A 16,394-nucleotide genomic window follows, 5' to 3' on the forward strand; every position below is an offset into this window, starting at 1 on the left:
ATAACTTGTCGATCGACTTACAACTTCCTGGCGCATCCTCTAAACTCTCCTTCTTCTTACTTTTTCCGAAACCGATCTTGTTCAACTGATCCTCCATTCGACGTTTCGCTTTTTGGAAAGTTAGGCCGACTCTGAAGAAGTCGTAAGTAATTGTATTTAAAAAAAAAAATGTCAATTGTTGAAACTTTTAAAGTAGGTTAAAAAGATTAGGTTTGGTTAGGTTAGGTTAGGTAAGATTAGGTTAGTTACTTTTTTGAAGATTTCGATTGATTCGACAAATTTTGTCAAAATGTTTTTTTTTTTGTTTATCAATTTTCTTTGCAGAAGTCAATGAAATTTAGAATTAATTTTCAACATTTACATCTACTTGTTTTTACGTTAAAATTTGACACTTCATGTTTTAAAAAGAAAGGAAAGAACTCAGAGATCTTGGTTGTTAAAATCATTCTAGAAATTCTTTGGTTATGGATGCTTCTCTCTGTGAAAAAAAACTCACCCACGTCCGGATCTAGACGCATTACGATGATGGCCGTAATGAAAACTGGATTGCCTAACGAAACTGCCATCTGTTGGCGATTCGCTGCTTTCGTGACTATCTGTAGAATCAGTTCTACCATATTCCTTTCGAAACCAATTGACTAAAATTAATCAATAAAATTATGAACAAATACGTTTCTTTTCCTTTACATTCGTTATTATTTTCTTTCTACGATACTCCAGATCGAAATCTGATAATCTTTCTTTTTTAAAACGTTTCGATCTGGAATTCGATTCTTCAAAATTATTCTTCTCGTTTGTCTTTATGATATTCGTAACGATAATCAGAAATTTATACGTGTTGCATATATATATACCTATGCCACCGATTTGAAAGCGAGTTGATTTTCGAATTTTCCCAGAACTCATAGCCTCTATCCCTAAATTTCGTTCGCTTTGTCGTGGCGTGAGTATGTGATGTTTCTTCCTCAAATTTCCTAAGGGGCTCTGGCTGATCTTCGCGTTCTCCTCGCTCAGTTCCGTCTCAAGAAGGCTCTGCATGAACGCGAACTATATATCACATACACAGTGAAGGTTCTAAACGTCTCCTCTCTTGCGTTCTTCGCGTATCTACGTACCGCACACGTGGAGGATGTACTCCTCTTTTTGAGAAAATACTTTCGTGTCCCTCTGTCGTCCATAGTGTAACACGTATCCCCTCCGATATCAGCGTGCTCCTCTAAATCCGATTGATGCATGTGTCTGAATTGTAAGTAAACAACAAAAAAAAAATGCGAATATTTTTCGACGATAGAGGAAAATTAAAATTAAAATTTCGAGAGATTCGTAGATGAGACCCGAATCTTTTTCTCACCTAATCACGCGAGTCGTTTGAACGTTGCTGTTGCACCTCTTGTTGGGCCTGTCGGCCGAGTCCAGGATCCCGCTCAAAGCCACTCTACGAAAAGCGCCCCCATGCACCTCCTTCACGTACGACATGAACTGTCGAACGTCGCAGTACAGGCACACGTTCTCCTGCGACTTCAACTCTTTCAACGACTTCACGAAACGCGTGACCAACGCCTTGAACACGTAGTTGAAAACGTGACCCTCTATGCCTCGCGCCCCATGGCTGACCGATCCGTAAGATGCGCCACCAGCGCCGCTCGCGGCGACCACGGCACCCATCACGGTGCCAGGCGTCGCGGAGGAACTTCCGGTCCCTCCACCCCCGCCACCCATGAGATTGGCCCCGAAATTTGTCGCGTAGCCACCCTGAGATCCTGAGATCTCGGGCGACTTGCTCGACCCTCGTTTCTGATCTGCCACGTGAAAAATAGGGTTCAGTTCTTGGCGCTTCGAGTAGCGATGGGATCGAGTGTCTCGCGATAAAGTTGATCATCTTGATTAATTGCGCGATTAATTTTAATTGTTTGACAGTTAGCTTTCTAAGAAGATTCTAAAAAGAAAATGTGAATCTTGAAAATAGAATGGATCGAAATTCATGTTGAACAAGAATAAATTGAAAATCGAAATGGAAGCAGAGTATCTTCAATGATAGTTTCCACATATTTACGATGGGTAAAATGAAAAAAATTGGAAGAAAAGGATGCAAATGTGTGTGACGATGAAATGAACACTATACGATAATTGTGCACAATCTGAACAATAGTCAATAAATATATGGTAGTTTGCAAAGGAAATAATTCATTATTCTTTTCTGAAGAGATACCATAAGTATCCCACTGCCGAGGGGATAATCGATTAAGAAACAACTGGCATCAGTGAATACACAATATTCTTTTACAACAACGCTCGACATCAAAAAACCGCTCTATAAAAATTAGCTGAATCGAAATATGAAATCTCTCACTTATTTACAGCTTTTAAAAGCGGCATTTCAAAGAATTTCCTTCGCATTTGCGTTTCATAGAAATGGAACAGTCAGTTGGAATCTGTTTTGGGAAAAGGTCATTGAATGGTTCGAAATGTTTCGAAAGCCTAAACAAAAACGGCAAATTTCACGTGATACGACCAAACTATATTTAAAATCGTGATTCCAAAGTAAAATATAATATTAATGTCGTTATTTTTTATTTATTTATTAAAATTAGACTGTTCGTTCACTCGTGACGCTAAATGACATTAAATATTTATGGAAAATTAAAATTCCTCTAAATCGAAACAATGTATGTGCGTATTCGACTCGATCCCATCTCTACCTCCAACAGCTTTCAACAGGATTCTCGCTAATATCGAAAATCAAGAGTAACAAAACAACGAATGTATACGCAGCCAAAAAGTTATAAGGAGCCAAATGCAAATATCTCTCCCCTCCTCGAGTTTGCGTTTGAAAAATTAAATTTTGCAGCAATTTGTAATTGAAAGCAAATGCGCGGCGCCTCTCTTCGTTCCTCTCGATTTACTCACTAAGTGGTGATAATAACGAACTTGGATCCACGCAGAATCCGACCAACGCGTGAAAGAATTCCAGAACCTCGGGTATAGGTTGCTCTCGCACCATCGATCTCAGGAATCGGGAGAACTGCTTCGAGCTGGCCCGATGCAATTTCATAAGGATGGTTTGCGCCTGGGATCGGCAAAAATCGGCTTGTTGCCCGCGTATACCTTCCGAGCAGTTGTGGGGACAACCAAGATGCTTAACCACCCTGATCACGCAGTTCATCAGAAGATTGTGGGACGAGACTTTGGACTCTGAGAGATTGTCCTGTCGATACTCCTGCTCGTTCTCCGGAGACTCCTTCTTCTTCCCTGCCTCCGCTCTTTCTACAGCTGTCGCTGATTCTGTTAAACGATGAAAAAAAAAAAAAGGTTATTAAAACGATTGTTGTGGAATGGGGATATTTTTGAGAGAAAATTCTGAAGCATTTCGGGTAATTTAAGTATTTCTTGGGAATATTATTATCAAATGTTATTTATTCTATTTTATGTATTTTATATACAAAATGTGTAATAAATGTATATACTTCTGTTTGTTTCGAAATATATTATTTACATTATTTATTATAATGAGTTTATGTGGATTTCCATTTTTAGTTGGATTTTATGCAAAAGATTTAATTATTGAGTATTTTTTTTTCTAAGGAAATAAATTATTTTTTTATAGTAATTTAATTATTATTAGGACAATATTAACTGTACCATATACATTTCGAATAATGTTAGTAATAACAAGAGATTTTATGATAATTAATTTAATTTACAAAAAAGAAAATAATATTATGGATTTAATAGTATTATTGTCAAATTGAAAAGGAATTATATCTATTTATATCTTTTGTAATCTTATTATATACTGTATATACGTATATTTTTTTTATACACATTCTGTAATAAATCCTGTAATAAAATATATATATATTCCTTTACCTGCTATACTGCCAGTAATTTCGTCTCGAAGACACTGTTTCATCACGCCCATATCTATCAAAAGTTCGACCAGATTTAAAATGTTCTCGCACACCCTTAAGGTGCAACAATTATTGTCCCGCAAGGCGACCGAGTGCACTGCCTATAAAGAAAGACAAGTTTAAAATATAATTTCGAGATATGAGAAAAAATCTCGATGATATGGGAATAATAATAAATCAAAATAATTGCTCGAAATTCTACTTTTAGAACAACTTGAAGATCGATGTCTCCCTCCTTGGTGATATAGCAACAAGAGCCAGGCGCTTCTGGTATTTCGTCGCTCGCGTAAGTGATGTTGGAGTCCGTTTGAGATCGTGTTAGACTGGGTTTCCTCTCGGAATCTAAACGACTACCGTGCATACTAATCACGTCTAATTGACTGTCGATCGAACCCTGGTCGAGAAAAAGGAAAGAAAATGGGTGAAAAATTAGATAAAATTCGATCGAAGAATTTTAAAAATTTCAAAAATTGGTTTTTTTACCTGTCGTTTCATGAAGTCTGGGGAAGGAGTAGGCGTGTGCTCCGTAACTGTGATGATGGGGTTCGGTGCTGTATACGATTGACTGTAAAATCGACTTTGTTTCCTCTCTATTCGAGTATCGCCAATGTACCTACAACACGAGATTGATCAGAATCTTATGGTGCACAATGTGCAGAGATATTTTGCATTTCGATTCTCTTCATGCCATTTTGGACATTTGTGAGTCAAGCGCTACTACTGTTCGATCTCTAAGGTTCTTATCTACTTTGGTGCGTTTGCAGCATTCCACGTTGCATGCTCGATGTGCTTCTCAATTTTTTATTTTTTTTATTTTTTTTTTCTTTTAATACTGTGTATATTTAATTTTGCTCGATTCTTGCGAGTAAAAATCTTCGATGGTTTTAAGATGGTTCGAAGATCGAAGAATGCGGGGAATGTAATTTACAAGAGGGAATGTTTGTATCTTCGTAAGGTTGTGTAATTTACAATGAGACACTGCCCTCCTTACGAGTGTTACATGGGTTACTTTGAATCGTTGTAAAATTATTGATAATAAAATTAGTGATGGTAAAGTTCGAAATAAATTTGAATATGTTTGAGAATATTGTATGATTATGAATATTGTATGACGTGGATTGCTGTGTTCAAGTTATGTATATAAAATCGTGTCGTACAAATATAAATTTATCTGCATAAAATTGTAAAATTGAATATTTTTTCTATAAATTATTATTCATTTGAAAAAAATTTACAAAATTTTATACATAAATTATTTAGAATTTTTCCATTTGAATATGATCAATTATCATTTAAATTAACATCGGAAGAAAAATGTTTAAATATTTGTAGACTGTTATGTAAAATATGCAAAATATATATAAATATGTATTTTTGTGAAAAAATTTTACTAATATAAATTTCTCGAATGTTTCAAAATCCAGGAGAGAAATAAGGAGGGCAGAACAAATCTGAGGAATTAGTTAAAATAAAAATAAAATATGAAATGAAACTTTTTGATTGAATAATTTTCAAGAAAATTTATATCGAAAATTATATTTGTAATTAAAATACAGAATGATCCATTTTATTACGAATTATTCAGTTTTTAAAAAGTTTTCCTCTTCAGGATAGGATTAAATGACGTAAATTTTTTTAATTTAGATTATACAAAAATTAATAATATAATTCGAAAACTGTTAATAATAAAATTATCATTTTGTTACTGTAAGATCTTTTAATTCTTGCATTTATACGCAAAAATTTTATTTTTTAAGATTTATTTAGGATCGTATTACTTTCGTAAAACTTATTAAAGAATGACTGCAAATTTTCATTATTTATTTAATAAATTATTTTTACTATAAAAAAAGAAAATTAATGACGATCATACTTGTATAAATTAAATAAAGTGTAAGATATGAGATTAATTTATTGTTAGCCACAGTCATAAAGAGGTCGATCTTTAGCCGTGTCATAAATTAAATTGTAAATTTAAACGTGGGCTAAAATATATACTTAAAAATATATATTAATAGAATATAGTTTAAAAATTTTCCTCGATGAATAAACAATTATTTTGGGACATTGCATAACATTACATAACATTTATAATATGTAATTATTTGCAATGGCATACATAGAGTATTCCCGCATTGAAAAATTCTACTCATCGATGACGAGATAAGACGAGAATATTATAACAAAATTACGATATTTTTTTATTTTAGTCGTAAATATTTAGCGTATGAAAAGAAAAATGCTTTGAACTTGACAATCTTTTTTATCTTATTTATAAAAAGAAGTAAAAATAATTTTTAATCAACGTGAAACTAAAAAATATTAGCAAAAAATAGAATAAGAGCTTCAATCTATAGATCTTACAAATCTTAGAAACGCGTTATAATGTGAAAAATATTTTTGTACATAATTTTCTAAAGATACGTGTCCAAAACTATCACGAATTATTCTCGAAAGATATTTTAATGATAATTTGTCGAAATCGATGACGTGTTCTCTTATTTTCAATTTAATTTTCAATTTAATAAAATAATTTTTGTAAAATTAAATTTATGTCCGTTAATTTCGTATTTGCAAATTGAAATTGCAAAGGGTTAATATCTTTTTAATGCATTAATCTAAATAATATTTCACACAAGTATTAGGAGAGCCTGTGTTTAATAATTATGATTCATTAATCTGCTGCAGACTATCTGATATATTCATCATCGTTATTCCTGTTTTATAGGTATCTTTTATAGTTCACCTTTTTTTTCACCTCTCTACATTTCTTTCTCCACGGCAATTCGTTCTTGATGGGTTCCAAAGCATGATTAATGTTTCCTACGGTTCACCAAAAAACCATGATTGCATTCGTTTTTTTATATACGAATAAAATTTCAATTAATCCTCTTTTATTTAGAAGAATATCTAAGCTTAACAGATTGCTATTAATCATTTTTGAAAATTTTGTAATGGAAATATGCAAATTTAGTGTATCTAATCTTGTATATAAATATATTACAAAATATCACAGGATTTTATTTCAGTGAAAAATAATTTATATGAAATTCGAGAAAAATATGTGTATATTATTTTTTAATAATTTAATATATCTCATCTACAAATATATTAAAAAATATCACAGGATTTTATCTCAGTGAAAAACATTGCAAAATAATTTATATGAAATTAGAATTGAAAAATATATATGTATATTATTATATGTATATATCTCAGTGAAAAATATTGCAAAATAATTTATATGAAATTAAAATTGAAAAATATGTGTATATTATTTTTTAATAATTTAATATATTTAATCTACAAATATATTAAAAAATATCACAGGATTTTATATTTTCAGTGAAAAACATTGCAAAATAATTTATATAAAATTAAAATTGAAAAATATGTGTATATTATTTTTTAATAATTTAATATATCTTATCTACAAATATCAGGATTTTATTTCAATGAAAAATAATTTATATAAAATTAAAATAGAAAAATGTATGTAAATTATTTTTTAATAATTCAATATTGCTATGATTAAATTGTCAAGATCAAAGCATTTTTCAAGTTATTATTTAAATATTTATAAATGAAAAATAACATTAAATAGTCATAATTTTTCTTATTCATATTTTTCGTCTTATTCCATTATATAGTATTCTCTTTTTAAATTTCTTTCAACAATTATTGCGAAAATAATCAAATATCTTGTTGTGCTCTGAAAAGGTATCACTAAAATAACAATTCTATATTTTCATGAATTCTATGAATTCTTTTAAGAGGAATGTGTTACGTTGACTAATATCGAATTAATTTCTGTTTTCGTAGAACAGTTTGATGATGATGATTAGAAAGTAGAAAATAATGAAACGAGGGTTCAAATTTTCATGCGAGAAACGAAACAAAGCGTTTAACGATAGATCAGAAATATAAAAATGCAAGAAAACGATGTCGAATAATGTTGAAATTTTTAAAAAATTATTACTGGAATTCGACGAAAAGATATTAAAATAGGTAAATTAACAAATTAAATTAACAAATTATCAACAAATGTAGTGGCAAGAAAAATTTATTTGGAATCATAAAATTATATCTCGATATACAAGATGACTCGTATAATTTCAAACAATTTCATGAATTATGCGTTCAAAAATATTCCATACAAAATTTGCCAAAATTTAAAATTATTTTCTTTTGCAACAAGAATGTGAGGATCAATTTTTTGAATGGAATTATATGTTTTTTAATAATTTAAATTTAAAAATAGTGAGACGAAGATAAAGATGATTGTCTTGCTATATTTCTTCTTTACTTCATCCAACTTGTAAGTTCAAATTACTCGTAATAAAAAATAAACAATAGAAAATAACATTAATCCACAATTTTTTTACATATTGTTATTAATTTACTAATTCTCTCAATCACGTTATTTGATCAAATTACACGATTCACCCTATTCACTCGCCAATGAAACGAGTAGTGCAATGCACTTCGCCAGAAGATGGATTTACACCTTCTCCTCCGTTTCATCTCTCGCCTCGTTATCCAAGACACTGACAAATTTCGAGAGAAAGGGAAATGGAACGATCGACACGCCGTTTCCTTGTGTATCCATTTCACTCTTCCTCGATCTTCGTCTTTCTCATCTTTCTCGATAATATGACAACAACAACAATAACAACAATGAATAAAGTGAAAAAACTTTAACTTAGCCATCCTCTGACGAAAATACGAACGATAAAATTAAAAGGAAAATAAAAGGATCGATCGTCGATATCGCGTTTGTCCGAGATAGAGAGAGAAAGAGAGAGAGAGAGAGAGAAAAATATATTTTTCAGAGAGAAAAAAAAGTGTTTATTCCGTTGTTTCTGGCCAAGGCGGTTAGGGCGTGGTGTGTGTGTATATGTGTGTATTTAAAGGATAATTGTGCGCCCTACCGGAAAGCAGGAAGCTCGTAAAAGAAGCGTGTAAACCGAGCTGCAGTACGGAACTTCCTCCGAGTGACGTTGATGACTTACCCTCCCGCGGTCAGCTCGTTAATCAAGCAGCTGAGTACGAGTTCAGGAGGTGAAAAGGCGAACGAGAGAGAGAAGAGAGAGACACACAGAGAAACACATTACGCATAAGTTTTGTAAACGAGGGATTTCTTTTTTTTTTTTTTTTTTTAATCAAATTAATGCAGTAGTGGGCAAAACTGTGTTACTCGAATGAAGATAGGCAGATCCTTTGCACGGATATAGATCGAAGTTTGTAAGAATTTATCCAGTTATATGATATCTTTTTTATTATTTTATTTGAAATATGTTTACAAATTTACAATATTTTTTTTTCTCTATTTATCGTATAATTTTATGGATTTTATTCGAAAATGTTAAAATTGGGAGAAAATTTACAATAATGTAAATTAATAATTGTAATAAATAGTAAAATAAGAAATTGTTTTCAGAAACTCTGTTCGTGAAAAATTGGCAGAAAGCCAATTTAATAATGAATATTGAAATTATGAAATTAGATAAAAGAGAAATTGATTTGTTCGTTTAAAAAATTGAATTAATATTTTTTATCTTGGATTGATATTCGAATATTTTAGTAACATGAAAATTTTTTTTTCTTTCAATGAATTTAATAATTTGAACTAAGTCTGATATATTTTTATTTTCAGATATAAAATATTAAAATTATAACAATGTTCGAATATTTTTGAGAATAATTAAAGAAGTTTAATGGACACGAAGGAAACAATATTAATGTGTTAAATATATAACATATTATGAATCATATTTTGTAAATTTGATGTTATTTTTCAGTTACTGTTAAATTTAAAGATATTTATCCAATTATATATAATATAATTTCTTTTTCTTATTTTTCTTATTTTAAAATATGTTTACAAATTTACAATTTAAAAATGTGTATGATTTTGAATTAAAAATTAATCAATTTGATTCATCATTCTTCGATGTATATCGATGTATATCGTTATGAAGAATCTATCCTATTCATTAGGATAACATAGTTTTGGGATTATTCTATCGAAAATTCAGATATATAGTTGGAAAATATGTCAGTGTTGGGTAAAAAATTTCTCTTGAAATCTATAATATATGAGGCCTGAGTATAATACAAGCTGCAGAACAATGCACTTGCAATCTTTCTAAACAAACATTTCAATTATCATAAATTGAATATACATATATATATATATTAAAAATAAAAAAAATAGATGCCTGAAAAATTCGCCTTGAAATTATGCTTGTAAATATGAAATATTGTAATAATATATATCAATAATAAATTTAATATAATTTCTAGTTTATTCTAACACTATTATGATTCATGATTATCGTGCTAATAATAATTAGAATAAATAATTAAAATAAGCGTAATACATTACATTTTTACCTACGAATATTATATAGAAACTATCATAAAAACCAAAGTGACATCTATCTAAAATTACATATTAAGAAAAATATATTATAATTAATTATATTATATTATTATATTATAATTAATTATAATTAATTATAATTTAATGAATACGAATATTTTACTAACCTCCTATGATTGACAATTATATTAAAAAAATTTCTTTCTAATAAATGAATAAAATACCTTAAATCTAGATAACACTTGTAACACTGAATGCTGACAGATGCCATTTTTCATAATATAATATGTATACGATATTACTACCCAACACTGATTATAATCTAACATTCGAAGAGAAAAATTAATTATCTAAAATGCTTGTTTCTTACAGCGTACAATAGTTTAAGCATTGCTATATTTTTCCATAAAATTGGAAATTTTCCGTTTCAATTTATAAATTGCTCGAATTTAATTGGCAAAATTAATTCAAGATTCACATCGCACGCACATACACAAATTATATCGATGAATTGATCAAAACATTTGTGTTTGAAAAATTTCAACAAAAATATGCAACGTCGATTGAAAGAATCGTCGTTTAATGTGTATGTAAGTACGAGTAAAAGAGAAGAAAATTCGAGAATGAAAAGAAGAAGAAATTTATATAAAATAGAATATTCTGAGATAGATTTAATTTTACTTGCAAGTGTATTCCCTTACCTTAAACTTGGCATGCTTTTTCCTTTTATTAGATTCGTTGGATGTTTCATGTGATCGACGTCCTTCGCCTCAAAAATTTTCGACATCGTGGAAGTCGGTCTCGTTAAATTATCATCCCCTGTGTCGAGGCTCCTATGGCTCTCCTAGAAATAAAATTTACTTTAAATGACTTATTTGTTAAAGTTTAATCCTCTGCAATAATATGAATCGAATAATTTAAAAATCAAAAAAAAAGAAAAACTTTATATTAAACTACATTCTGATGAATAAACTCTGAAGTGAATTTTTATACAACTAAAATGCGTTATTATCGAATATACTTCACATCCATTCGCACAAAGTTAATTAAGTGAGATTTCGTAAAATCTATTCAAAAGATAGAGAAAACCATATCATTGAAATCAATTTTTGTTTTATCTCGATATCTCAAACGGTTGTCGAGATAAGAACGCAAAGTTTTCATAGCGTTTCAGAACAGTGCAAATGAATGAGCGACTCACGATTCAGTGACGTTTTTTTCCTGGAAATGCATACTATTTTTCCAAGAATTCTATCTGTCGCTTGTCCGGAGTTTGTGATAGATCAGTGAGATAGAGGTACGAGCAAAAGGTCCGAGTAAATAACAGGAATGGAGATAGTAAACGATCGAAAATTACTTTTCTCTTTACACGATATCTCAGGAACCGGAAGTCGATCGAGATAAATGAAAGTGCGTTTTAAACGAGAAAGTTCTGCGCTTCTAACGATCTTTGATTCATCGATCAAAGATCATTATCTTTATACTTATATCAGTTCAAATTTTTCCTAATTTTAATAAAGTTTAATAGGGTTTAAAATATACGATTAAAAATTACTCTTCTCTTTACACGACAATATCTCGGGAACCGGAAGTCGTATCGAGATAAATGAAAGTGCGTTTTAAAGGAGAAAATTCTGCGTTTCTAACGATTTTTAATTCGTTGATCAGAGGTTATTATCTTCGGAATTATGATGGTTCAAATTTTTCCTAATTTTAATATACTTTTAGTAAAAACTATGTGATAATCGCTTGCATTTAAAGATATTTAAAAACTTATTTTTCTTCGAAGAATCGTTCTTTAAATCTTCAGACACTTGTCATTAACTTATGCCGTTTATATGAAATACATGTAATACTAAAGATATACATTTACGTGAAATTTTATAGTTTATTAATTATGGATGAAAATGGATTAAAAGAAAATTTAAAAATTCGCCACAATATTTCATAAATTACCTGGTCAAATAGCATTTTCGAATCCTCCTGGCCAATTTTTTCAAGTGCCTTTTCGGATTTTGATAATAACTTTGTCTCAACAAATGCTTTAAGGTCAGCCATTTTCATTCTCTTTTTCGATTTCTCACTGGCTCGCCTTGTATGACTCGTGTCGCCATCATGGCCTAAATTGGGACACAAAAAAAAAAAAACATGGAGCACAAATAAAATAAAAATCGTGAAATTTTTTATTAATTCTTTATTAATATTTTCGTAAATTTTCATTGTATGATATTTTCACACGTACCAGTCAGCAAGGAAACATCTCGAACTTCCGGCACTTCCATGAAATCTTTCGACACGTCCTTCTTCTTATTTTCAGGACTTTGATAAATCGAAACTTCTATCTTAGGTATAGGTAAAGAATTACTACGTCGACGTGGCATTTGTTGTACAGATGTCTCTTCGTTTATCATGCGTAATCTATTTACCATTTTTCACGATTAAAACGACTTTAAATATACGAAATTCAATTTCAAAGAACTATAATTCAATTTAACATTTCAAGTGATACAAGAACGACGAGGAAAAATTTTTCATTGTATGAAAATATTTTCCATTTTTACAGAAATAACGTAATATTAAAATATAATGTAATATTATTAAATTTTAAATGAAAAAAGTAAAGTAATATATATATATATATATTTATTTGTCATTATATATATATATATATATAAAGTATTATTTATTTATGTATACAAATCTTTAAAGCTTTATATATATATGTACAAAATATTATTTATTTAAATATATAAATCTTTAAAGCTTTATTAATGAAAGAATAAATCTGAATATATAGCTTGTGTTTATTCAAAATTATTCATTATCTTTTTAATCAATATCATTGATAGCTCTAAAACATTGAAGAAAGAAAAGGTGCAATATCTATTTATTAAAAAAAAATTTTAATTCTAAATTTTCAATTTTGTTGAAAAATTTGAATTAACACAATGTTAATTCTCTCTTAAAAAATTTTACAAGTAAAATATATATTTCTAATTCTTTAAACAATCCAATAATTTAATGGAATCTCAATTATTATTATATGTTCACGAGTGATAAAACAAAATTCAATATATATTATACATGCCTATGGTATAAAAATTGTAGAGCCCAGTGTACACCTTCCTCCTGCCATTGAGGAACAAAAAGGCACCTAAGCACAGCCACGTCGAGAAAAGTAGCGGCTCGAACGTCTGCATCGATAGCAGGGCAACTGCTCGTTAATCCTCCGATGCTCGAATCACCAGGACCTCGTTGAGTCAGAGATCCTTTTGTTTTCGATCCATCTACCGTTTCTTTCTCCATTTTCTGATCTTCTTTCTCCCTCTCTAGACCTCTGGCAAATCCACACATTTTTATTTGACAAATGTAAAAAAAGGAATTTATAATAAAAACAAAAATAGAATAAAATAAGAAAAGAAAATAAAATAAGAATTTATAATAAAAATAAAAATAGAATAAAAATAGAATAAAAATAGAATAAAATATAATAAAATAGAATAAAATAAAAATAAGAATAAAAATAGAATATATAATATTAACAATAATATAAATAGAAATTACCCGATACTCGATGATTTTTCTTGATATTGTCTGGTGTCCAGTGCTGAAATTGCTGTGACTTGTTCTATTCTTAATTTGGAGAAACCTGTAGTCCTGCCCATCGCTACGTGAAATATACTAGCTTCACCCTAAAATATAATGGAAATTGTGTGATTATTGATCTATAATTAATTTTGTTACTTTTAATCATTTTTATGCAGAGATATTTCAAATAAAATTGAAAAATTTTGATAATCGAAAGGGAAAGAAATGTTAAATAACATTGTAAGAAAAAATTTTAATATCCTATGAAATATCAATATTGTATACACATAAATTCATGAATTCATGAACAAGGTATTAAAATCTACTGAAAATATTTGAATGAAAGTAGAATCGAAATTATAAGAAATATATCTTTGAAAATAAACATTATTAATAAACAAATAAAATGCAAGTCGTAAATAATATGGATTTTAATACAATTTTATTATTTATATTTATATTTTCAGAATGTTTGACTATCATCGATAATTATTACAAAACACAAGTCACTTCCAAAAAAAAAAAGAAAATCTAGAAAAATGAATAATTGAAATTTTATTCGAATTAAAAAACAAAATTAAATATTTTTCTTACCCCGTCAAGTGCTTTCTCCGATTCGCTGAGGGATGGTAACCTGAAGATCATCTGATACACATACACATTCTATTATTTCATTGATCAAATTAATAAGAAACGATATTTCATATTTTAGAGATACTCACTACGTGTTCGTCTTCGGTACCAGAGCTCTCCTCGGGAATGGTTTCTGGAAACACGGTATCCTTTGGCGATGATACCCAAATATTCTGAAAGCGAATATTATAAATTAAAGATTAAAAAGATTAAAAGATCTTTGATATTTATTCCGAATTCTGATTTTCTTTTACATCACTTACGTCTTCGTCCAATTGTTTGGCTGACGGTTTGTCCGAACTTTGATCGGAAAATGCGCTGACGGATTGACTGGGTGGACTTTCAATATCTAACAACCGAAATATAATAAATTTGTTTCCATCTTGAAAGGAATGAATCATAAGGATATTTTTGATTGCTTTGAATAATAATTTTTCCAAATGATCGATTACTTAAATATAGGATGAGTATATACTAACTTTATATGGACAATATCAAAATGAAATTTATGATTTTTTGTTACTTTATATTATTAACTGAGTGGACTTTCAATATAATATAATAAATTTGTTTTCATTTCATTTTCATTTTGAAAAAGTAAATTATAAGGATTTTTGATTACTTTGAATAATAATTTTTCCAAATAACCGATTATTTAAATTTACATTGAGTTATATGTAACTTATATGTCTATGGATGATATGAAAATGAAATTTATAATTTTTTGTTGCTTTATATTATATTATATTATTTCAATATAATAAATTTGTTTCCATTTTAAAAAAAATAAATCATAAAGATATTTTTGATTGCTTTAAGTAATAATTTTTTCAAATGATCGATTATTTAAATATAGATTGAGTTTATATAACTTTATATGAATAATATCAAAATTTATGATTTTTTGATATATATTATTTTATATTATTAACTGGGTGAATTTTAAATATTTAATAACCGAAATATAATAAATTTGTTTTCATTTTGAAAAAATAAATCATAAGAATATTTTTGATTGTTTTAAATAATAATTTCTTCAAATGATCAATTATTTAAATATAGGATGAGTATATACTAACTTTATATGAATAATATCAAAATGAAGTTTATGATTTTTTGATGCTTTATATTATTGATTTTCAATATAATATAATAAATTTGTTTGCATTTTGAAAATAATCATTTGAAAATCATAAGGATATTTTTGATTGCTTTAAATAATAATTTCTCCAAATGATCGATTACTTAAATATAGAATGAGTATATATTAACTTTATATAGACAATATCAAAATGAAATTTATGATTTTTTTGTTGCTTTATATCATACGAGATAAGAATAGAATAATATCCGTTGAACAAATATTAAATCTGTAATATTTTTCTTCATCATTTAAAAAAAAAAAATGCAAATCCTATATTTAAGAAAAACTCTCGTAATATATTCTCATATTCAAACTAATTGCCTATAATAATGGAAACCACAGAGCATAAAAATAGCATAATAACGTGAAATGTGTTGTTTACTTCTTCCGACAAACACGTCATCGGACATTTGATGCTGCTTGTAAGTCTTGAAAGATCGGCTCCACAAAGCTTGCGGTTTAATCCGACAGTGTGTGGTGAAGCAAGGTGTATCCGGGTGGCGGCATTCGTACATAGCTGACCATATTTTTAATCCGTTCTCCAATCGTAGATTCGTTTTAAAATCGATATCTTTTAGATGATTGCACAGCGGTGCGAAAAGATAGACAAATAACTGAAAAAAAAATTTGCATTCAAATTAATCGCATATTTATAAACATTTAAAATCATTTGAAGATTACTTCAAATTACTTATTGCTTCGTTTCACGTGTAATATTAAAACTGGCAAGGAGTAA

At 28.8% G+C, this 16,394-nt stretch overlaps 1 protein-coding gene across 7 annotated transcripts in view; it reads right to left on the bottom strand.

The window, feature by feature from the left end:
- Positions 1 to 16,394, bottom strand: part of LOC122715667 (protein unc-80 homolog) — a 49,621-nt gene that overhangs the window by 26,300 nt on the left and 6,927 nt on the right. For 4 of the 7 annotated variants that reach the window (XM_043938031.1, XM_043938030.1, XM_043938032.1 and 1 more), the window contains exons 1-13: positions 12,536 to 12,707; positions 12,250 to 12,413; positions 10,995 to 11,137; positions 8,921 to 8,950; positions 4,392 to 4,521; positions 4,111 to 4,302; positions 3,868 to 4,009; positions 2,929 to 3,282; positions 1,352 to 1,799; positions 1,116 to 1,239; positions 855 to 1,047; positions 497 to 638; positions 22 to 131 (exon numbers count right to left, since the gene is read on the bottom strand). In XM_043938031.1, the coding sequence (XP_043793966.1) occupies positions 22 to 131; positions 497 to 638; positions 855 to 1,047; positions 1,116 to 1,239; positions 1,352 to 1,799; positions 2,929 to 3,282; positions 3,868 to 4,009; positions 4,111 to 4,302; positions 4,392 to 4,521; positions 8,921 to 8,950; positions 10,995 to 11,137; positions 12,250 to 12,413; positions 12,536 to 12,704 (2,341 nt within the window). In that variant the 5' untranslated portion in view covers positions 12,705 to 12,707. Of the gene's footprint in view, positions 1 to 21; positions 132 to 496; positions 639 to 854; positions 1,048 to 1,115; positions 1,240 to 1,351; positions 1,800 to 2,928; positions 3,283 to 3,867; positions 4,010 to 4,110; positions 4,303 to 4,391; positions 4,522 to 8,920; positions 8,951 to 10,994; positions 11,138 to 12,249; positions 12,414 to 12,535; positions 12,712 to 13,381; positions 13,631 to 13,857; positions 13,986 to 14,475; positions 14,527 to 14,603; positions 14,688 to 14,777; positions 14,864 to 16,040; positions 16,273 to 16,394 lie in introns of those variants that run through there. The other 3 variants (XM_043938034.1, XM_043938027.1, XM_043938028.1) reach the window with 3 other exon arrangements.

This window comes from Apis laboriosa, unplaced genomic scaffold, assembly GCF_014066325.1.
Source record: "Apis laboriosa isolate Shangri-la unplaced genomic scaffold, ASM1406632v1 scaffold39_cov144, whole genome shotgun sequence".
Classification (NCBI taxonomy): Eukaryota; Metazoa; Arthropoda; class Insecta; order Hymenoptera; family Apidae; genus Apis; species Apis laboriosa.